Raw genomic sequence first — 22,805 nt, forward strand, 5'->3', positions numbered from 1 at the left:
GTCATGACAGTGTCATAACACTCTTGTTTAGAAAACTTCCAGTAAAGTGTTTCCTTTTGTTTAGCTGGCAAATTGTCTTACACAAATAAACATTTAAATGTTTCCATGACACAGGAGGACATGCAGACCCCATCCTCAAAAAAAAAATGTTTATGTAGGCAATTAAACTAAAACTATTCTGTATAACTTTATCTAAAATACTGTGTATCCTTTGCTGAACAGCAGCTACGTTGCAATTACAGCCTTGCATGAGTTGAGCAAGGGTGAGATGTAATGCTTTTCATTTGTAAGCAGAAGATTATTTAATATTTCTTTCAAAACTGGTGTAGACCTTCACGATTAAACCTTGGAATAACGGGTAAGATAATTGCCCTGCCAAAAGCGGACAAACACAATACTTAATAAAAAAAAAACATCATCATAAATCTACTTTAGAGAATAAAGTTGTTGATTGGACAATATAACCCCCAAAAAAAAAAGGATGTAAATAATAAAATACTGCCCCTCCCATCAAGGCAAGGCAAGGCTGCTTTATTTGTATAGCAACAGGGCAATTCAAAGTGCTTCACATAAAACAATTAAAATAGTAAAAATGACAGTGCAGTACAAGAAGCAGTAAAAAAAACAGTCAAAAATTAAATACAAAATAAAAGTTACATTGCAGTATGAGAAATTAAACATTAAAGACAAGTTAAAAACATATAAAAGCAGATAAGATAGCAGATTTTAGACTGCTAGTAGACACAAGTTATCGTTCATTACATCATTCTACACAGGCAGAACCATATTTCTTTAGTACCTCATCCACCACGGGCCCTGCAGGACCATGTGACTTTTTTACTCTGGTTACCCATAACCAAGAACCAAGTGAAAGTGCTTCTCTTTAAACTACAATATGGTTGTCACTTTAACCCTTGTGTTGTCTTCCCGTCAATATTGAAAATCAACACTTTTGCTGAGGCTTTTTTCTTCTTCCACGTTTTTAACTTTTTCTTACATTTTTGTCCCTTATTTCATCTTTTTGGATGCTTTTGTTCAATGTTTTTTACACTTTGGTGTTTTTTTTTTTAAATTTATGGTCAAACAAACCTCATTTATAGGAATTCATACCTGTTGGAGTTAGGAAAGCAGAAATTAGTAATTATTTAGACTAAAATTAAAGGAATGTATGTTGATGGATAATTAGACTGCAATGTGTCAGCTTTTGTCAAAACCACTTCAATATTTTTTCAAATGCTATAAAATTTAATAAGACACACCAAAAGTAATGAAAGTAGAGATTTGTTCTTGCCAAAGAGCGATGTGTGGAATCATTCATGTTATTTTGGGTAGTCAAAAAGAACATTGATATAGGAAAACGGGTCAATTTGACCCGAGGACAACATGAGGGTTAAGGCTTAGTTTAATCATGGCAACCTTTGCAAAATCCTGAACAGCTCCAACTGTTTCTTGTAGATTTTACCATAAAATCGATGTCACATCCGCATTGGAGAAATTCACAGAAATATGTTTTTTCCCTGTTCAGAAACACCCCCCGAGTGGCCACAACCCTAATCTCACAGATTAAAAAACATCCCAAAAGGCACCAAGTTACTCTGTTCTCTTTAATATTTGTTTCAGCCAACATTAATGATGAAAATCTCTTTTTTGTCACTTAATGGTTTAGAAATGTTCATCAGACCAGTCAAAACACTGTCTAATCAAGTAATACATTTTGATCTTACCCTTACTGATTTTCATCAGCTTCAACAAAAATCAACTTCAGTATAAGAAATGAGCAATGATTTAAAGAAAGACAACTTCAAAAATAAAGCTCTTCAGCTTTGATTTAAAAGAACTGAGAGTTGCAGCGGACCTGTAGTTTTCTGGGAGTTTGTTCCAGATATGAGGAGCATATTTTTTGAGGCACCGGAACCCAGTGTAAAGACTTCAGAACTGGAGTGATGTGTTCAACTTTTTTGGTTTTAGTGAGAACTCGAGCAGCAGCGTCCTGAATCAGCTGCAGCTGTCTGATTGATTTTTAGGAAAACCTGTAAAGACACTGTTACAATAGTCAAGTCTACTGAAGATAAAAGCTTTTACAAATTTTGCTGAGACATTATAAGTCCTTTAACCCTTGATATATTCTTGGTGGTAATTGGCTGACTTTGTAATAGTCTTAATGTGGCTGGTAAATTTAAGGCAGAGTCCATGACTACGGCAAAATTTCTGGCTTTGTCTGTTGTTTTAAACATTGTTGTTTGAAGCTGAGCGCAGACTTTCACCATTAAGCTAAAAGCATCTAACTAATAAATTGGGAAGCCTCTGTATGTGTGTGTTTGTGTCCGTAACCCTTCATCCAATCTACTTCACTCATGGATTCCTGGTTACCCAATGAACTTGGGCTTTAGAGTTTGAAGCAGTTTGGACAGCATTGGATACTAAACTGTAAATATAAATAAAATACAGAGGAAAAAAAGGTTGAGCAAAAAAAGCGCTGCCATAACGCTGGCTCTTCTGTATTTATACCCTACACAATAAAAGTCCAGCTCAAATTCACTCGGATCATCTTGCTTAGAGGAAAGTCAATCAAAAGTTATTTTCGCTGACACTAGATCTTATAGACACTATGTCGTATAAAGTTGCTGTGGGCTGTGAATTCACTACTTCTTCTTTCTCACTCAGACTCACCCTCTAGGCTCACCCTGGGTCTGGTTGTAAAAGTGTGCTGCTAACTTAACACTAATGGCATCACCATTGGCAATTTACCCCCAGAACGTAAAAAACATGTGAGGAGAACAGATGGACTACTAGTGAATAATGTCAAATATGTAATTGAATTCCTGAAGTAGCATTACCAGCAGAACAGTTGCAAAGATTGTCACCTGGGGACATTTCCAGTTTAGGTATTGATGCTCTGATTTTCAGATTTTGGGGGACAATTATTCTATTTGTGTTCATAAACAATGACTATAGCCTAGGTGTGAAGAAAGTACATGTTGTTCTTTACTTGAATATGTCTACTGTATTTCATGCAAGTATTTAAATTTGGAGAGCAATTACATGCTGCAGATTTAGCTTTTTTTCATTTTAAATTTTGTATATAAAACATTTGATCAGCTTATATACAGTGAGACTTAAAATAGCGAATAGTATTATCCCCACATGCAGCTACAATATTTAAAAGCTGCTTACACATCAACACATACGTAAAAATGATCCAATAATAATATTATGCATAATTAGTACTTTTACTTTTAACAATATTTTGTTAAATATTTGATTCAACACTTTTGAATACAAGGCCTTTATCTTTAATTTAGTATTTCATAAAATAAAGTAAAAGTAGCAATACCACAGTATTAATATAGGCCTACTGGATTACATGTAAAATACCTCCGTTCAAAATCTTAGAAAAAAGTATAGAAGTATCAGCACAAAAATAAAGTACCACATGAGTAGTCCTACCTAAAATATTATTATATTATTATTGCTGATGTATTAATATGTAAGTGGTTGTCTACTTTAATGTTGTTGTTGGTCAAGGTGAGGCTGATTTTATCTACTTATAGGCTACTTTCGTTAGTTTATGTGGCTTATTTTAAAAGTAACTGGTAACTGCATAGCTATAAAATAAATGTAGGTGGCACATAGTTGTAGTTGTAGTTATACATTTTTCTTTAAAATGCAGTGAATTAGAAGTAATAGCACCAAATGCCACTACTTAAGTAAAGTAATACTTAAGCAAGGTAATACCTCAAAATTGCACACAGTATAGAAGCCTAGCTTACTTGATATAATGTAGCCTACTCTACTCTACTGTTTTCTTTACCTCATTTTTAACTGCACAGTGTAGGTTTACATCATGAATGTATTACATTAGTTTACATTCGCGATAGGGTGGGTTTTCTCTGTAAGGAATGGACCATAGGAATGTGTGTATATTGAATATCTATATACTGCATTCAGTCTTTGGTAAGGACAGGAAGCTCAACCATCATGGCCTACGTTCCCCACAGTTCCAAGCGGTCTAATTGACCGAGAATCAGCGCGAGTGCGTGCGTTGCGTCCTCTTCGCAGGAGAACAGACGCAGCGTCTGCTGACTGAGATGAGAACTAAGTATTATAAGACTTAACGGTGAGCTGTCACCGGTGGAGATGTCTCTGTTAGCCTCACACAGTTCAGACACGAGCAGCCGGAGGAGGAAGCCGGCTGAAAACACACAAGGTGAGCGGCTCAAATAGCTTGGGCTAGGCTAATGAAAGCAACTTTATTTGTAACAAACAGACTGTGTCACAGCGCTGCGAATACATTCTCCATTTTAATTTGTCAGCATGCTGTGTAAATGCGTTATTTACCGTAATATCACCATGTGGATGAAAAGAGTAAGCACTGCCAGCTCGGTATAGAGAGGGCTGTTGTATATCAGCCCTCTCTATACCAGCCCCCAGGTCAGTCACATTGTATTGCTTACGACGTATTTCCCCACTGCGTATGCGCGCGTACGTGCGTGTCTTTGCGCGCGCCAGTGCCGTCTCTGACCGTGCCTACATTTCTGCAAGCCTATATGTTAAAGTGCACAAACTTGTAACGGGACATTGGAAATCAATGTTTTGTTTTCTGCTATGTGACAGATAAACTGTAGCTGTCTAAACTGAGGCTGAAACCTGGCTGCAACTAAGCAGTTTATTTTTGTGATCAGATTTTTTTAAAATCAATAAAATATCAGGAAATAGGGAATATTAACTTAAATTCGTTTCTCAAATTCCAAAATGAAATCTTCAGAATGCTTGTTTGATCCAACCAACAGTCCAAACCCCAATATCTTACTTTTACAACTAGAAAAAGGAACAAATTGTCTCACTATAGTAGGTCTAGCTGGAACCAGGGCAGGTTTGACATCTGTGCTTGATGGCGTAAATGATTAATCGTTTATCAAAATAGTTCATTTGATTGTTTTAGTGAAATCTCAGAGAGTGTATAAACATATAAGTATAGGTTAATTACCAAGTGTAACTTAATGAATTATGTCCTGAATTCATGAATTTACTTTGACTTGTGCCCTCTTTCTAGGTAATAATAAACAAAAGAACAAGGGCTGTCTTTTATGATCAATGCTTCTGATGAAAGCAGTGGTAAAAGGCTACACGGCTTCCTTTGAGATGAATTGATTTGTCAGTCATTTTTTAGTTATTACAGTTTTTAAATTAATTTTAAACATTAAGGTCTTTCTTTTCTACACCGATGGACAACACTATGATTAGTGAGTTAAACTGAGACTACAAAATATCTATTCTGTCAGTGCACATTGCACAATCACTAACACAATCACTAACACTGGTACTTAAAAAAAATAATTTTACGTGTTTCAGGAAGCAACTACAAATACAGAAAGAGGAAACAAAACAAGACTACCTCAAGTGTGTGAATACACTGTTTTGAGCTGCTTAAAAGGAGAAGTCACAATTATTGTGCTTGCTTTTCTCTTGATGCCAGTGGTTTGTCAGTTTTTTTTCATTCATTAAGGCTGCATCTTTAAAAAACGTTGAATGAATGTTTCAAGTAGTTTACAGTCATGCCTCTTGTTTCCCTGCGGAACAAATCCAGCTGTTAGGATATCTGAGACAGTGATCAGTTCAAAAATTGATAGATAGATCGTAATGCTTTTTGCACCTGAGGGGATGTGTTTTACAGTGTGATGCACATAACTAAAGACAGTAACAGGTATAAACATCCACACATAGGCAAAATGCATCAGCTTTTACATGCATGTGTGTGTGGGTGGACATGCATGATTTACATGGAGTCTGTATGATGATACATTTATGGCTGCTATGGCAGATGGAACAATACTCAAACCAAAACATGTTTTTTTGCCTCAGTTTAACTCCATTAAAATACTGTGAAAAGTGGGTGGCCAGGGCCAGGTACTATTGTGAGTACTGTGCAGGTGATGGCTCTGTTGCTGAAGTAGGTTGGGGGTTTAGAAGAGTAATGATTTTGGAAGCAGTGTGTAATGTGCTTTTTTGTCTTTTTACCAATTCAGCTGTCTCCCTATTGATGGAGGTGTCAATCTGGGCAGTAATCTGCTCTGCAAAGAAAGAAGTGAAGTGCAGATACTATGTGTAACTGATACTGACAGCATCAAGTCGGTTCATCCAAATGTTCTCAAGACAAAGACTAGTTTCAATCATTATAGCAGTGTGGCAATCTTATTTTCCTTAGTTGACTTATTATCTTCCTATAATTGTGGCTTGTTAGTCTAAGGTATTATTCCTGCTTAGGGTGCTACAGATTCCGGGTTCAGTTCTAGTGCATAAATGTTATTTTTAAACTATTTCTTGTGGGATAAATAAAATACAGTAACAATCAAATCAACGTAGCAGGATAGTCAGAGCATTGGCCACTTTTAAGTGTAACATTGCCTTTGCAAAGAACTGTGACGGTTGAAGCAGGCTAACTCATTCTATTTCTTTGGTCAATGTACATTCCTGAGCAACATGTTATTTTAAACTTATCAAATGACCACAACAAACAGTTCAATGACATTGTATTGTATTTCTTATCTTAAGTCCATCTCCCTTTAAAATGGCTCTCCTTAACATGTGCATGCATGAGTAGGAGTACTTGTCGTGTGTCCAAGATGCAATTTAACACAAATATGATGGGGAAATCAATCTTGGATTTTCATAGATAATGGATTTTTCAATAAGGAAGAAGAAGTTTATGTAATTTAGATGTTTTTTCACAAGGTAACTTTGGAAAAGCTGTATGAGACACAAGTAAATAATCAAAGCAGAGCATCTTTGCATATCTTAAAACATGTTTGGAAGATATATTTAAATAAAAACTTAATAATAAAAACAGTCAACAATGATTGAGCAACACACTCAGAAGTCACAGGTTCAGGCACAATCTTGTCCTATTTTATGATTAACAATTTGTATTGTGCTCATCTCTCCTGCTTAGGATTGACATATCTCCCAGAACGGATAGGCAAAATCTTGTCTTTTTGATAACATCCAAAAGTCAGTGTACACACTACTACACCAAAAAAAAATTAAAAAATATTTATATTAGTTAAATACCGTTATTTCAATTGCCTGGCGATTAGAAAATAATCATATTCAGTGTTCTTTCCGGGACCACAAATAATGAAATGTGACTCTGACCTATTGACAAATAGCAAAGTGACTTTCAGTAGTACACAAAAGTTTCAATGCATACTTTATTTGTACTTTCCATTTGATGAGTGGATTTGCTGTAATAATTCTATTGTCATTTTGACCAATATTTCAACCACAAAACATCTTTTAGTTTTATTTGTGTTATTAGTTTCTTGCTTGGTGTTACAGATCTTCCATGGGAGCATGATCCCCAGGCCGCTCACAACAATGAACATATCCATGACCGACTGTGTGGAGGTGCACAAACTAATTCAATAGACACTCCTTCACATCACTCCATATGTCCTGCACTGTGCACAACAAAATGCATGCCTGGATATGCATGTAAGTACTGGGTACCGACTTATTTTTTTAATTTATTTTTTACAGCAATGCTGATGTGTTTTCAAACATTTACTTATCATCTTGTTGCTTGTCAATTTAGGTCCAATTCATCATGCCTGTGATGATAGCTGGGAGGAGATCCAAAGCAAGAGAACTATCAGAGCGGAGAATGAAGTGGAGGCCAACAAACTGGTCAACAACTACAGGGTAAGTAGTCTAAGAGCAAATGTTTCCCTACGCAGATCAAAAGTGGTTTGAGTGCAGCACAACTAGTTAAATGGGTTTTCCTTTAAACTTAGTGTGTGTGTGTGTCAGTTTGGTTTCAGAAAATGGAAGAGCCATGTGACGGAGCGTCCCTTTGAAGTCAGGTCAGAGGTTGTGAAAGAGCTCTACTCTGAACTGAACGTCTTTAAACCATATTCAGGTACAGGTTATAGTACTTGACTAGTGTGTAAGGTTTGTGTTGGGGGATAATTCTGGTTTATCACAACTTGGAAAATTATTGATGAGACGATTTGAGGTTGTTAACAAGCCAACAGTTCAGCGCCATGACTAACAACTTTATTTGGAGGTGAACCCGAAAGCGAGTACACCCAAAATCACAAAGTCACTAATAATCTTTTATTGATCAGAAAAACTGTGAGCACACAACCAAGGCAAGCATGTTAGGTCTAAGTCTGTAGACTGTGAGGGATGTTTTGGTGGTTATTTTATAGTGCGCCTTTGTTTTCCTTTACAAAATGAGTTTGACCAACCTGGTGAATTTGTTTAAAATCCGTGATCATTAACCCCCATGTGTTTCTTGCACCATTTGACTTGTTTTTAGAGATGTCACTCTGTTCCCAGATCTCAGCACTTAACTTTATGAATAACTATTACTGAGAGAAATGATGACCAAAATATACAAAAATCAAACCAAAGGTGTAACAAACCAGCGTTATCATTTTATGTATAAATATCATGGAGACAAATTGTGGCTGCTGGGAAACTTGCCAGCCTTTCACTAAAGATTTGTTCCTGTCTTTTTGTTGTCAGGTCATCTCATCACATGCGGAAACGTAGCGTATGTGCTTCTCTTCGGTTGGTGGGTTTCTCTGGCATATATCCTGGTCTCCCTACTGATGTTCATCACTATCACTGGTGTACCGTATGGTAGGTGAGCCAATCAACAGAGATTCATGATAATATTTCTCACCAATCAGATGTTGTCCTCATTCATTGTTTCTCTCACTCTATAGGCAAGCTTTGCTGGAAGTTGTCCTGCTACTTCCTGTGGCCATTCGGCAAATCGATCCACGAGGTACAGTTTGGGTTCAGTTGATGTTTGGGATGTTCCTCCTGTTTTCTTTTTTCCTTTTTCTACTGACTGAAATAAGGAAGATACACGGTAAATCCTACAGCTTCCTCATAGTCTCTCACACACTTATGGTCATGAAAGCAGAGGTCTTGCGAGGTCTGAGCAACACCACAAGTTTGCAACACTACACAACACACTGAACACATTTACACAATTTAACATCAATACTCTTTTGACTTTTTATTTGAAGTAAGGCATTAGAGAAGAGAAAGATTTTGAATTATAAGGTACACATAGGGTTTACATGTACTTCTTAGTTGGTTTAATATCAATGCCAGTGACGCAGTTGCTACTTCACAAGGTGCAGATGAATCTCCACAGAAAGACCTCTTTGGGTGACTGAGAGTCAGGCTTTGGTGCTCTGGTTTCCGTTGTGTTTTATCTCTCAACAGAATTGACTGATTTCCATATGATATACAAAAAAATCAGTCAGGAGCAACCCATATTTGGGCGTCCATGTATAGAGGTTTACTCCTCGAAACTGTGGGTTTATTTATTGACCTGCTGCATGTCATTCCCCTCTCTCTCCCCCCTTTCATGTCTTCATGAAAAAATAAAGGCCAAAAATGCCCAAAAAACAATCTTTAAAAATAAATAAATAAATAAATAAATAAAAAGGATTGTTGGATTCACGGGTGCTAAGAAAATGATTACCACTCGTTGGAAACCGCCTCATGACCTGTCTGTTGGTACATAGACCCTTTCATTTTTCAACTGTCTAGAGCTCGTGTAAATGGAGCGCCAGAAAAAGCTTTGGACACTTGGTACAGCATTGCTGACTCATTGAAGTCCGTGCTGTAGACTAGTTCTGCAGCCTTCTTGGCTGTATTTGCGCATGGGTTTGGTCCCTTATCTTGTTTCTGTATGTGTGTGTGTCTGTTTCTGTGTGTGTTGTTTTTGAGCTGTGGACGTCGCTCTTGCTGTTGCGTTTTTGTTGTGTTTCCCTCATTCCTGTCTTTCCTCTGTGTGTTTTTTTATTTTTTATTGGTCCTGGGACACGTTCTCATGTCTCAGCATATTGTTTGTAATTGTTTGTAATCTTTAAATATAAACATTTAAATTTAGCCATAGTTAATTGACTTATTACTGTCTACTTGTGTTTGATTTACTTTTACTCCATTGTGTAGTTTTGACAACAAATTTAATTATTGATTCATCATTTTATTTATCTATCATGCAGAAAAACAACAACAAGCATTCATGTTTTTCTGTTTTATAGCACTGTCTATCGATCTATCAACACATTCCCATCAGAATTTCCAAACGCCATGGTGGAGTCTTCATATTGTAGCTACTTCCTGACATTTTAAACACTAAGCAGTGAATTAATTGAAAGAATCTCAGACGGAAAGTTGGTGCTCTAATGCACCTGAAGTAAAACTTTCCTCTGGTTGTTTTTCTGCAGATTGGAAATACACTGAGGAGATGTTGTGAACAAGCACCTGAATGTGAGTGTGACATAGATCGGACGGGAGATACCTCGCCAGTTCTGCTGCCTTCACCCACAGAGGTGCCAATCCTAGAGTTGCCAGGGCGACCTCTGCATACTCCCTACTGGGTAATTTAAAATATACATAGACAATCCATAAAAACCTCTCTCTCTCTCTCTCTCTCTCTCTCTCTCTCTCTCTCTCTCTAAATATATATATGTATATATATATATATAACTAGCCAATTTCTCCCACATAGACTTCATATAAAAATGGTCGACGCGTCTCTACTTCCTCCCATTGTATAAAAGTGAAGCCAAATTATCCCTGATATGGGTGCTGCCATCTTGAAACTTTGGAGCCAGAGTTTGCGCAGAAAAGTCTCGCCCATACACCCGCCTGACCAATCACGGTCATTCACAGTTGTCACTCACGTCATCAGAAAAATGAATACTTCATCACAATGATAAGAACTACCTAATGACAGAAACCATCTTTGGGAAAAAAGTATTTGAGGTGTACTTTGATTTGGCCCATGTACCATCTAGTTACTGTGTGATTTATGAAATATACTGCAGCCAGCCACCAGGGGGCAATCCAGATGTTTTGTAAATATACAGTTCATGTATCAAACCCTGCATGGTAATTATAGAAAATGTTTTCTTCTTGCTGTGTAGCATCGTTTCTCCACCTATGTGTGGCTGCTGCTGGGATATCCTCCTCTGGTGGTCATCCACTCCCTGGCCTGCTTCCTCTCCTGGATCCTGGTCTTTACCATCCCTGTTTTCAAGATGAACGCACGGACACTGGGAGTCATTCTTCTCTTGGCTCCTGAGGATGTCTCTGTCTCCACTTGCTCACAGAGAAAGGCAAGGAAGAGACTTAATATTTATCAGCCACAGCACAAAACTACTGATATTATTCAGTGTTGGTTTAATACACCTGCTTCTTTGTTGTTTACTTGATTTTTTACCCTTAGCATCAACTCTATGAGACCAGAGCACTGCTGTGCTGTTACCATGCTGCAAACTGGTACTACTACAAATACACTGTTGATGGGATCAATGTGTTTGCTGTCAGTATCCTTTACCGGTGTGTGTGTGAACTGGTATGTAAGTGTGTCATATAAACACTTGTTGTCAACTTTGACCCCCATCTCAGACCTCCTCCCTTTAGTAATAGTTGCTATGGTAATTGGATACATTGACAGAGAAAACCAATACGCCAGTTCTAATGTCAAGTTTGCCATTGCAATCTGCTCCATCATACCTCTGTCCTATTATATTGGTATGGGCATTGCCAGGTGAGCAGTTTTCATCATTTTTAAACACACCTGTAAGAAAGTGAATACAATGAATGTGATGTTGCTCTAGACATCTAGTGTACCATAAAAAGGAAAAAGCAGCTTCTGATGTGAATTGTTGATCATTTCTGACACTTGCAGTATCTCAGCCCAGAGTAACTTTGCAGTGGGTGCGGTGGTGAACGCCACCTTTGGTTCCATCACAGAGTTGACCTTTTACATCACAGCCCTGCTCAGAGGTCACCAGGCCGCAAACCTGTGTCTGCAGGAGGTTGTTAAAGCAGCACTGACTGGCACGCTGCTGGGGTGCATCCTCTTCATCCCTGTGAGCCAGCCTGCAGTTACATCCCATATTACAGCTTTTACCACATTTACCACACACGAATAACAATCAAACAGCCTACCATTAAAATGCTGTCATTTCAGCAATCAGTGACTCACAATAGAGACAAAAGTCACTTTCAAATACACAGCCCTTAATACAGCATGTGCAGTATAAATGAGGCCTCTTGCGTTGTCTTTTGCTCAGGGCGTCTGCATGATAATCGGAGGGCTGAGACACAGTGAGCAGAGATTCAACAGTCGCTCTACAGGAGTGAGTGCTGCGTTGCTTTTCATCTCTGTAGGAGGCAAGTATTTTATACATATTTATGTACTGTGTGCCATCATCCAGTTCTACAGAATTAGAAGTGTCAGAGACAGGTGGTAATAACAGCAAAAGAAGTAACAGAACGTTTAAAAAAAAAATAGAAACAAGAAACACTTTAGTATTTCCTAGCTGTATTTTCAGATGCAAATCACCTCCTAATGTACTTATAAACTCATTTGTTCACATGTAGTTATCTGCAGTTTCTCTACCGATAGAAGCTTTTTCTTCATTGCCAGCAGGAAACTAGCAGCAGTAGCAGTTTAGGGCTCCAGATTCAATGCATGTTGTTTTCTCTTCCTAAAGACAAGAGGACATACGTAGTAGCAGCTAAAACATTGACACTTGCTCCACCTGCAGGCAACAAATTTCTTCGTTTTCTTTGTTTGAAGCTGCTGTTTTCATTGTGTTTTTTTTTATTACAGACTAGATGCAACACCTGCACAGCCTGTTTGCTGAAATAAATTCTATAGATTTAACGTTGTTGTGTCACACAATTATCTCTTGGACATTAACTTATCTAATAAAAAAGAGTTTGCAAATTGATTTTAAAAGGATTTTCCTTCCTAAATACTGTGTCCATAAACCAGGCTTAACATGAATCTAAAAGCATTACCAACATTTTATACACTGGCTCACTAACTGTCAATGGCAGGTGTGTTCGCCCCCACGCTCTTCTCCAAGGCTTATGGAAATCTGGTGTGCGACGCCTGCACCAACTCCACTGGAGGAAACAGCTCGAGCAATAGCAGCGGGCAGTTTGTCTGCCACAACTGCCACTATGATCTGGTCAGCATCAATAATCTCATCCTAACATGCACATTATAACAAACAATGTACTGTAACAATTACTGTACAGACACTATATTATGTATAATGTGATTTTATATTTGTCTTAACAGAACAACGGTACATTGTTCCGAAACCATGTTGAGTAAGAATTTCTTTTTCTTTTTGTTTGTATACTGACTGTAATATAAAAGCTCTTTTTTACCTCTTCTTGTTGGTGCATTTAAGGTTACTCTGAAATCCAAGTGTCTAGAGTTGACGTTTCCACAATGTCTAATTTTCAACAGGACACTGTAAAGTCTCTGAGTTTTTAACAAGCTTCTCTTTAAGTTGATTTTCATTTCTAGTGAAACAAATGCAAAACAGTGTCTGTCTAGAAGAGATCAATCTAAAGGATTGACTTATCTTCTTCTAGACAGACATTGTTTTGGAAAGTGGTTGAACACAGATTTAAGGTATAATAAAAAGACCTGAGGCAAATAAGCTCAAAGCTCCATATGGTCTTTTGAGTTTCTGCTTTATATTTATTCCCTCTCATTGTGTGTTCTTGTCGCCAGGCCACTGGTGTACACAGTGTCTGCCCTCTTGCCAGTTGCCTACATCATTGGTCTGGTATTCACACTGAAGACACACTCCCACATTTATGACATCCATGTTGGAGAAGGACAGGGTATGAGTCTCCGTCCAATGAATCTCAGTTAATGGCAAACACATTCCACTGCAGTACAACAGTGAGGGCACAGTTGTCTAATGCTTTTTTTTATCTGTGCAGTGACTGGCCACCATGGAGCAGTGGTCCACTGGTCACGGTGGAGGTCTCTGGTCATCCTCATCATGGCCACTGTGCTCACGTCTGCTTGTGCCGATCTTGTCACGGAGCACATCCAGCCCATACTAAACCAGCCCAACATCTCTCAGGTCAGGATGTGCAAATGAGCGCGCTTAGTCTCTTTTTATGGGGTTGTTTCCTCCAGCTGTGCTAACGTTTGTCTTTCTTTCTCCAGTATTTCATTGGGGTGACAGTTCTCGCTATGGTTCCTGAGATCCCTGAGATTGTTAATGGGATACAGTTTGCTCTCCAAAACAACATCAGTCTTAGGTAAATCCTGTCTAAGTAAAGAAAGGTACTCAGACAATTTAATTACATTTGCATCTAAATGATTTATCTTTTTCCAGCTTGGAGGTGGGAAGTTGTATTGCTGTTCAGGTCTGCATGCTACAAATTCCAATTCTGGTCTGCTTTAACGCCTTCTATGTAAGACCCCCAGTTGGATCACTGATTCATTTATACAAATACCTACTGTTTGCTGTTTGATAGTTTCTGCAATCATCTTTGTTTTTGACAGGATGTGGGATTTGTACTATTGTTCAGTGACATGCACCTGTGGGCCAGTATCTTCAGTGTGATTCTTGTCAACTACATTTTCATGGACGGCAAGTCTGACTATTTTCAAGGTAAGTTTTATGTGTAAGTGTAATCAAAGATAGAACATTTGAACAGGAAGGAAAGCAGAGGCATCAATCGATAAGGTTCCACGTATTTGACATTGTAAATTACAGATTGCATATAATCTGCATGCTGACCATTTTTTTAAACCCAAAAGGTTTTTTAGGTTTTATTCCTTTTATGCTTTGAAAATTTGATTGAAAAGATCAATCGCAGTACTGATTAGTATTACTTTACACTGTCGTCATCATTATGTGCACTATAATATATGCATTATAATACACAATGGTTGCTGATATTTGAGTCAGCTGCTTTAAACTCACATGCTAATAGCAAATAGGTTTTAATCCTGATGATAATCGATGATTCAAACCTGCACATTAGGATTTTGCCATAAGGATGTGAAGGTGGCTATTTATTGCATTTAAAAGTGTCTACTCAGTGGCTATTAAACTGAAGCATCCTTGAACACAGCCCTTGAGCCCCAGAATCAATGATCCTGAGTTTTATTCAGAAAAATATCCAGATAACCCAGTATGTTGGTTTTATAAATATAATCTTAGAACATCAGGGATCACATCTGGTTTAACACGATGCTAACCCAATTACACCCCACCCTCCCAGGTACAGCTCTGGTGGTTGTCTACCTTATTCTACTGGCTATGTATTACTTCGCTCCATCTCCAGCAGGCTGCTGACTGTGGGACTCACATTTTTAGCCTTTCAAGTTACCACTCCTTGTAGATGGGATTTTATCCAGAAAGTCAATTATCATGTGTAAATCCTGACACAGGATGTTTATTAAGTGTTTCAATTCTCATGCTGTTTTCCTAAATAATACAAATGAAAGAACTGAACACTTTAACCTCAGGTAGATCCTTGATGCTCACAATACTACTGTAAAAGTTTGAAAGCTAAAATACTTAATTTTTCTCAGACTCATAACTACGTACTTATGGTCTTTGTAGATTGTGGCTAAAGAAAGAAAACAGTATTTTTACAATGCAAATAAATGTAATGTAGAGTATCTGCATTAAGGCTAATTTCAGTTTTGATGTTTTGTATACTTTAACTCAAATGTTAAAAATGGTACTGTACATGTCAGATATTATGTGACATTATTTTAGATAAACCCTGTATTTGGAAACGGTCAATACAACATTTTGAAAAACTGTCTGCCTGTGTTTTTATTGTTTGTACGGACAGGAATTATAAACCATAATGAACATTACAGCCAGATTTGCTTTTGAAAAAACATTCACCTTTTCTCCCTAGAGTTTACGTAAAGTGACATGCACACCATTCCGACATGCAAAAGAGATCATTTAACTTTCATTAACATAAAAAAATGATGCAAATATAAACATCTAAGCAAAGCAGTACATTTACCAAGTCCAAGAACAAAGTGAAACTGTTGCTTCATAATATGATATAAATAACGCTGTAACATGTCAACCATAACAAAAAGTAAATGAGGCGGAGTTTTGAATGTGAAAATGAGCATTATAATACAATATGTTTAAGATGAGTTAGCTTAGTATTATACCAACAATTAAAATGAACATGAGAGAACATATTTAAGGTACAGGTGAAAAAAAGAGGCAAAAGTGTGACTTAATACAATCAGCTGAAATGTTAAAGTATTTAAGAGTTACAGTCCACAGCAGCCACAAAAGATTAGTTTTCATGAGTCATTGGCCGTACATATTTCTGTCCCAAACATGACAGCCTGTTAACATTTTGGCAATGGTGATGCTCTACAGACAGTCTGATCACAGTATTTCACATCCTGAGTACACCTTACATACCTTATTACCAGTTTGAAAAAAGTCTCATGCCCCTTTATACCATACCACAGCACAGTATTCTCTGGAAAAACAAGACAAGTTTTTAAAAAAACATAGCCTTATGCCGTAGAAAAAGGTTCAAATGGACTTTAGGCATACATTGGGAACTGAAATGACCAATGACTTATTTAAGTGTCAAACAATGTAGCTGCACGTTTTGCTACAATGAAAAATAAGTTGTGTCATAAAATCAAACAGCAGCACAGTGGTACAACTAAATAGGTAAAAAGAGTTCATGAAAAATCTTTAGCTGCAAGTGACATCTCCTGATTATTTTAGCAACAAAAAGGCTCATGTGGAGAACACCAAACGAATCACATGGGGAAAAGGTTGCGTGTGCACAGCTCAGAGAAATAAACAAAATCAAAAGTCTTACACAGAGCAGAGACGTAAAAACAATGTGTGGGACGTACCGGAAATTCAGAAGGCACCAAATGTAGAAACGAAAAAGCTTGAGAATCTAGAGCTGCAGGTTAATAAAATAATTTCTAATGTATTAAAAGAAAAAGGAAGAATAACCGAAGAGGCACTAGAAGATTCACAGTGATGCCATGTCACAGATGTTTTAATAAGGCTTTTGTGTTTTCATCTGATCGTGAGGCCGAAAGTGACCAGTGAGGGGAATTTGACCTGTAGAGTTACGATAAAAGCTCAATATCAGCATGCAATCAGAAAGCCCTTGAGGCTAAAACATGATGCTTTAAATAATTAACCTAATTAGACTTTTAGGTATCCCAGTTTCACATGTCTATGATGTACCAGCAGTATCTTTTCAGATCATCTGGCTGATTTGTAACCAACTAAATGGAAATTTAAGTTTATATTGCCATGGTTTGGCAGTCATTTCTTATCTAACCTATGTCAGAGTGGGGACTGAACATATGGCAAAGACTAAAAACAGTGTGCAACGAATTTTAGCTACAGTGAAACAAACTGATCTCGGAATTGAATCTAAAATGACAACAAAAGCAAAATTCATTTTGACTTAAAATAAGTGATCTTTGGAACATTTAACCATTCCTGCTCTACCAGTTTCTGTGACAGTGATGTGTGAAAAAACCAACAACAACAGGGAAATGCATGACATAGTGAACCCAGAACTTCAAGTGCAAAGCACAAGAAAGTGATTCTGTTCAGTAGAGCTGATGCATGGCTTCTGATGGACGCATGCCAACTCAAATCTGACACATACAAAAGAAATACTAAACATTGCACTTTGTATTTAAAAAAAAACAAAAAAACACGTACATTTACATAAAACTAAAGTTAAAAGGCATTCAAAGTTTTTGTTTAATCATCCGACTTTCTTTGTCCTTTAAGAACTTTTTTGCTGAGTCATCAGTTATATTTTAGTCAGTGCTGTTCCATCACATACCACGTCCTTCACTCTGTCTATTTGAGCCGCTGAATTAGTGCATGTGTCAGTCCCATGCTGAGCAGCTGAAGGGTGGACAGCTGAGCTAAGTGAGGGAAAGTTTTCAGCAGTTTCTCCCAGGTCAGTTCCAGCAGGCTGGGCACTGCTAACCACACTTTGTACAAAGAGCCAGTCCTTTTGTTCCCAGACATATTGACGACACCGCCATGGAGGTACATGCAGCCAGCCTGAAGGAGGAACAATTGCAGAAATTAGAACTGTAACAATTAGTTAATTAATCAATCAACATAAAACGAATGGGCAACTATTGACAATAATTTAAATTCTTGTAGACAGTAACTCAACTTTCAGCTTTACCAAATGTAAGGATTTGCTGCTACTATGTAATTGTAAATTGAATATCTTGGTTTGGTCAAACAATAAGATATTTGAAGATGTCAAATTGGAAAATTGACATTTGTCACTATTTTCTGTCCATTTTATAGACTAAACAATTAATAAGTTAATAGAAACAAAAACATCTGCAGATTAACTGATAATGAAAATGATTTGTTGCAGCCCTACCGCACATAAAACGGTTTTCTATCTCTGTGTCGATTTCTTTTTCTCAGTGGAGTAGAGAAATCTGATGACCAAGCTAGATATAGACATGTGTGGAGGATAATTTACTCACTGGAGTGACTGCAGCAGAGTGAAAGTATGCTGGTTCTGGCATGGCGGCAGGCAGCTTGGTCCATTGAAAAGTCTGCAGGTTGATCTTCCACAGGTCAGATAGGATCAGCTCTCCATTATAACCCCCACATATAAACACCTCTAGAGGTAGGAACAGAGTGTGACATGGTTAAATAAAACATTTTATACAGGCGTGTCCAAATAATGCTGCGTGAAAATACTCCTTACCATCTTTGACCTGCACACAGCTGTGACAACGGCGGGCAGCAGGATATCCTGTGATGGTAAGGACATCTAATGTAAATTCAATGTACCATCTTAAAATAGTTTATTCAACAAAACAGAGAAACTAAACATGGATCACAAACCTATTTTTTCATGGGGTTTGGTGACTATTTCCTCCCAGTAATTTGTCTCCAAGTTATATGCGTGAATCTGATGAAACAAATATTATAAAGTAAGGACTAACTCACTGTTTTTCTGTCAGATTTTATGTGCTCGTTCCTCTCACCTTTTCCAGAGTATATGACGTCCAGGACGTCCCACCTCCTAAAATGTATATTCTCTGTCCATCGTGGGCTAGTTCATGTCTGTACCTGTAAATCAGTCCGTTTTAATTAATATTCTGGGGATTCACTATTAATCATACATACTGTAGTTGTTAAAACTACATCTGCTGTCTGACCTCTCCTCAGGTAGGTCTGATGGGGCGTTGTTGGGTTTGAGGTGGGTCCACTCTCTGGTGGTCAGGTCTAGCCGGTGCAGGTCAGTGCTGTAAAGGTAGCCTGTTGTCCCGCCAAACACATAGAGGTATCCATTTATGATGACCATCGCCTGGAAATGGACACTACTTAGATGTTTTGTTGGTGGAATACACCGCTACATATAGTAGTTAAAGCATTATGAATAAATGATAACAGGGAACAACATTTAAGGACTAGGAAGAACAATTATTTAAAAAAAATAATAATAAAAACATACCTGTCCGTAGATCTTGTTGGGTTTCTTCCCTCTGCAGTTGAGCAGGTTCCATCGTTTGTACTGTACATTGCAAACATGGACGTCATTGCCGTTGTTCTCACCAAATGGAATCCCTGTGCCACCAAATACAAGCAAGTTGTTGCCGTGTAAAACAGCTGAGAGAGAGAGAGAGAGAGAGAGAGAGAGAGAGAATTAGTCACTACTACAGTTTAAAATCTTGCTCAGAATACCTAATAAGGTTGCCTTTAATCTGCATACTGGACTATTTCACTCCATAAAGCTTTAAAGAGTAACAATCTCTGGTTCAGTATTAAGGAAGACCACTGCAGTAGCGAAACAAGCTACAATACAAGTTGTGGAGCAATTGCGGACCTTCATCCACAATAGGGCTTGTTTTGTCAAGGACATGCTCAGATCAACAATCACCACTCTGGTTTGGTTGAAGGAAACCCCACAAAAAAAATTATTTTTGGTGGAAGAAATTGACGAAGCAAATTTGCCTTGTAGAATTACATAGCAGCCTGGTTTGCAGCTGACAGGACTCCATTCTCGCTTTATACTAGACCACTGTCTACTGGCATAGGAGAATAGGGTCCAGTTTGAAGAAAAAAAAAAAATTGTATTACCCAAGTTAGAGCTTCAAACATACAGTATTAAAATGTATTTAAAAAAGGTCCCGTATGAATTTTGGGCCACTCGTGACACCAAAGAGCAAATTATGATGAATTGTTCTCCATGTTGTTTGTAGGTCACAAGCTTCTATAGTTAATAATATAATTAAAAGGAATAACATACATTGTAAAAAAGGTATAAATGAGCCAATAAAAGGAAAGACAGACTGCAGGTTTATGCAGCCAAAACATTCAACATTTAAAGATAGGTTTTGCAAATGGTCTATGACATAGGAGTGTTTTTTCCTTTTTGGGTAGCTCATTCATCAGATCAAACTAAGCCTGTGTACATTTGACTTGAAGTCACTGAAAGAAAAAAAAAAAAGACAATCAGGTAATCTGGTTATTTAGGTGCATGTAAACTTACTAATTGTTTGCAGTGCTTTCATAGAAATCATTAAAGCTGCATCGGGGAGTTTTCTTGTCAACAAAGTTTCTGTTTACATTCTGTGTTACTCAGCAAAACTTATTGTGTGGACCTTGAACTCTCACAACAAGTAGTTGATGAATACATTTGGTCGGTAAAACATTTGAAAAGCACATTTTTACAAGTGTGAACCCAGCATTGTTTAGCCTCAAGTATATTTACCCCTGCCTTTGTTGGCACATTGCAGTGTTCCCTGATGCATTACCGCCTTCTGTAGATCAGTGGAATAGTGTGAAACCACTGGCAGGGATGAGTACTGTATCACAAACCGTGACGTTCCATAGTCCGATTAGTGGTTGCAAATTCTACAAGGTACCTTTAAATAAGACCAGTAGGTGGTTCTAAAAGGAGATCAGGTGGGTGTGAGCAGAAGGTTTCATTCTGATTAGAAATGATGAGCGGCACATCAGTCTTTACCTGACATAGAGGCCAGCTCTGTGGGCATGTAACCCTCCGTGCGGACCTGCTGCCAGGTGGCTGTGGCAAAATGAAACCGCCAAAGCTCCCTGAAAAGAGGGTAGTCTTCATTCTCTGACCCGCCTGCCTCCTCAAAGTCTGGGTTGTAGCCTCCAAACACATACAGGTTGGTGCTGTCTGCAACACAGCGGTGTCCGCTCCGAGCGGGGGGTACACAGTGTCCTGTGGGAGGAACAGGTTCAAGATAGACAGAAGGTGAGCGACCTGATGTAGATGTAAATGGAAATTATGTAACCGTAAAAGAATATAAATCTTACAGCGTAAATATTGAGACAACACAATGTGTATCATGTTGTGCTCACCAAATCTTGTCTATTTTCTGTACCTACAAACACTGTACGTGAAAGTGAGCACTTAGTCGGTCTTTATAACGTCACAGTTACTGTATGCATGTGATGGGAGCGGGACCACTCAGTCCCACAGTCAGTTTATCTGACCTAGCTCTCCTTCTCTGAGGAGGAACACTCTGTGGGGAGGTCATGCTATTTGAGCACCTTCTCTCAGAAACCTGTTGGGGATCCGCAGGTTGGGGCAGGAAGGGGAGAAGATGCGCCGAGCCTGAAGCCACCGTGCCCGCTTCTTGGAGCCTGTAAATCAGTCACCATATGAAAAGTAAAAAAAAGAAAGAAAAAAAAAACACAATAAGGAGACAGAAATATAGTTAATTTACAGCCTTAATTTCAGAGGTTGGATGAATGACACTACTGACATCTAAGGTTTTACAATTTGTAGGGAAAAAAAGTCTGGTTAAAATGTTTGTCATCAGAACTAGTAGATACCACAAAAGTGGACCTTGTCACGGACTGGGAGTTATACCGACTGTTGGTCTATTGACTTTAGCTTAATGTTAATGATGTACCAAATGTCCTTATTTCTGTCATGGTACATATTTTATGGAGTTGAAGGTTGTTTGACCCATCGAACATTCATATAACTTTCATAACTTACTATTGTGGGCATGTAATGGATATTTACACAACAGTGAGGCAACCTCGCTAACCGTTATGTTGTCGGTTATCAGCAGTACCTCCTGCCTACATTAAGCTAATGCTTGACCCCCTCTCTCATTCTCATCAGTCGCACATATTCTAATCGATATCTAAAGAATATAACGAATTAGATGCCTGCTGGGTTCACTTAGCTACTGATTTATGCGGTCTTCCGTAGCAACGTCAGCTAGCTTTGGCCTGTGAGCGGTAACGTTAGCGGTGATACACCACGTCGCTAACTCACAAAGCTCAGGGGTGTAGTGTACACAAAGACAAAATAACAATGACTAAAGTTACCTAGATTAACCATTAATTCACTGTTTTCTGTGCTGACTGTACCACGCTGCATGTTCTTGCAAGACAGTGGGTTTCGTGTACAAACCTGATTCGCGAATGGAGGGCCTCCACGATAGTTTCTCAAACTTATTGAGCTGGCTCAAGGTTCCGTCATGTTCGGCCGACGACATCTCGACAGTGAACCACACAGACAGACAGGGTTTACACCCGCACCTGGACCTGGACCTGGACCTGGACCTGAACCCGCTTCAGTACACGATGTGACATGAGCTTTGCGAGCTGCAGCAATCAAACCAAAATAAAGAAATAACACTGCAGTCCACACCTGCGGGTGACTGCAGCATCACAGCCAGCTGGCCTGAACCGACCAATCAGAGGAGGGGGGAACCCTTGATGTCGCGTTCAAGACTCACATGGTGTTGTTTATATCTTTTGAAAAACTGCAGCGTAGGCTACAACGTGTTTAAAGAAAAAATATCAGTACGTGAAAAGCTCTGCATTCTTTATGCGGTTATTACGAATACAAAACGTTGCTTATCTCAGAACAGTGTCACCAGTAACAGAAGCAACAGACTTCTAGAATTTAAGTAGTCTTTAAAGTTATTA

General features: G+C 38.2%; 2 protein-coding genes across 3 annotated transcripts; one reads left to right on the forward strand and one right to left on the reverse strand.

The window, feature by feature from the left end:
• The first annotated feature begins 4,008 nt into the window (after positions 1 to 4,008).
• On the forward strand, positions 4,009 to 16,356 carry cax2 (cation/H+ exchanger protein 2). Of its 2 annotated transcripts, XM_034879908.1 has the most exons (20): positions 4,009 to 4,207; positions 7,336 to 7,491; positions 7,592 to 7,698; positions 7,807 to 7,915; positions 8,527 to 8,643; positions 8,730 to 8,791; positions 10,254 to 10,406; positions 10,956 to 11,147; positions 11,258 to 11,357; positions 11,440 to 11,581; positions 11,723 to 11,906; positions 12,111 to 12,210; positions 12,883 to 13,016; positions 13,130 to 13,161; positions 13,574 to 13,686; positions 13,789 to 13,934; positions 14,021 to 14,115; positions 14,193 to 14,271; positions 14,363 to 14,471; positions 15,088 to 15,639. In XM_034879908.1, the coding sequence occupies exons 1-20, from the start codon at positions 4,138 to 4,140 to the stop codon at positions 15,159 to 15,161; spliced, it is 2,274 nt and encodes a 757-aa protein (XP_034735799.1). In that variant the 5' UTR covers positions 4,009 to 4,137; the 3' UTR covers positions 15,162 to 15,639. The 2 variants fall into 2 exon arrangements, with proteins under 2 accessions (XP_034735799.1, XP_034735800.1); XM_034879909.1 differs by lacking the exons at positions 14,021 to 14,115; positions 14,193 to 14,271; positions 14,363 to 14,471; positions 15,088 to 15,639 and adding an exon at positions 16,346 to 16,356 and having other exon boundaries at positions 13,789 to 13,961.
• Positions 15,986 to 22,470, reverse strand: LOC117949573 (kelch domain-containing protein 10-like). Its single transcript, XM_034879942.1, has 10 exons — positions 22,285 to 22,470; positions 21,408 to 21,500; positions 20,854 to 21,075; positions 19,339 to 19,493; positions 19,043 to 19,191; positions 18,869 to 18,953; positions 18,726 to 18,792; positions 18,586 to 18,633; positions 18,359 to 18,498; positions 15,986 to 17,912 (listed from the first exon to the last, which is right to left on the reverse strand). The coding sequence occupies exons 1-10, from the start codon at positions 22,367 to 22,369 to the stop codon at positions 17,703 to 17,705; spliced, it is 1,254 nt and encodes a 417-aa protein (XP_034735833.1). The 5' UTR covers positions 22,370 to 22,470; the 3' UTR covers positions 15,986 to 17,702.
• Positions 22,471 to 22,805: the final 335 nt, after the last annotated feature.

The sequence above is a fragment of the Etheostoma cragini genome, chromosome 8, assembly GCF_013103735.1.
Source record: "Etheostoma cragini isolate CJK2018 chromosome 8, CSU_Ecrag_1.0, whole genome shotgun sequence".
Taxonomy (NCBI): Eukaryota; Metazoa; Chordata; class Actinopteri; order Perciformes; family Percidae; genus Etheostoma; species Etheostoma cragini.

What these genes read in the sequence shown, in the direction of transcription:
- LOC117949573 (XM_034879942.1), bottom strand. Translation starts at nt 22,369, where the DNA reads ATGTCGTCGGCCGAACATGACGGAACCTTGAGCCAGCTCAATAAGTTT. An exon ending in CCAACAAGATCTACGGACAG is followed by an intron (nt 19,192 to 19,338) that starts GTATGTTTTTAT and finishes GTCCATTTCCAG; the next exon opens with GCGATGGTCATCATAAATGG. An exon ending in CGTCATATACTCTGGAAAAG is followed by an intron (nt 18,793 to 18,868) that starts GTGAGAGGAACG and finishes TTGTTTCATCAG; the next exon opens with ATTCACGCATATAACTTGGA.
- cax2 (XM_034879908.1), top strand. Translation starts at nt 4,138, where the DNA reads ATGTCTCTGTTAGCCTCACACAGTTCAGACACGAGCAGCCGGAGGAGG. An exon ending in AACTGGTCAACAACTACAGG is followed by an intron (nt 7,699 to 7,806) that starts GTAAGTAGTCTA and finishes TGTGTGTGTCAG; the next exon opens with TTTGGTTTCAGAAAATGGAA. An exon ending in CAAAACAACATCAGTCTTAG is followed by an intron (nt 14,116 to 14,192) that starts GTAAATCCTGTC and finishes ATCTTTTTCCAG; the next exon opens with CTTGGAGGTGGGAAGTTGTA.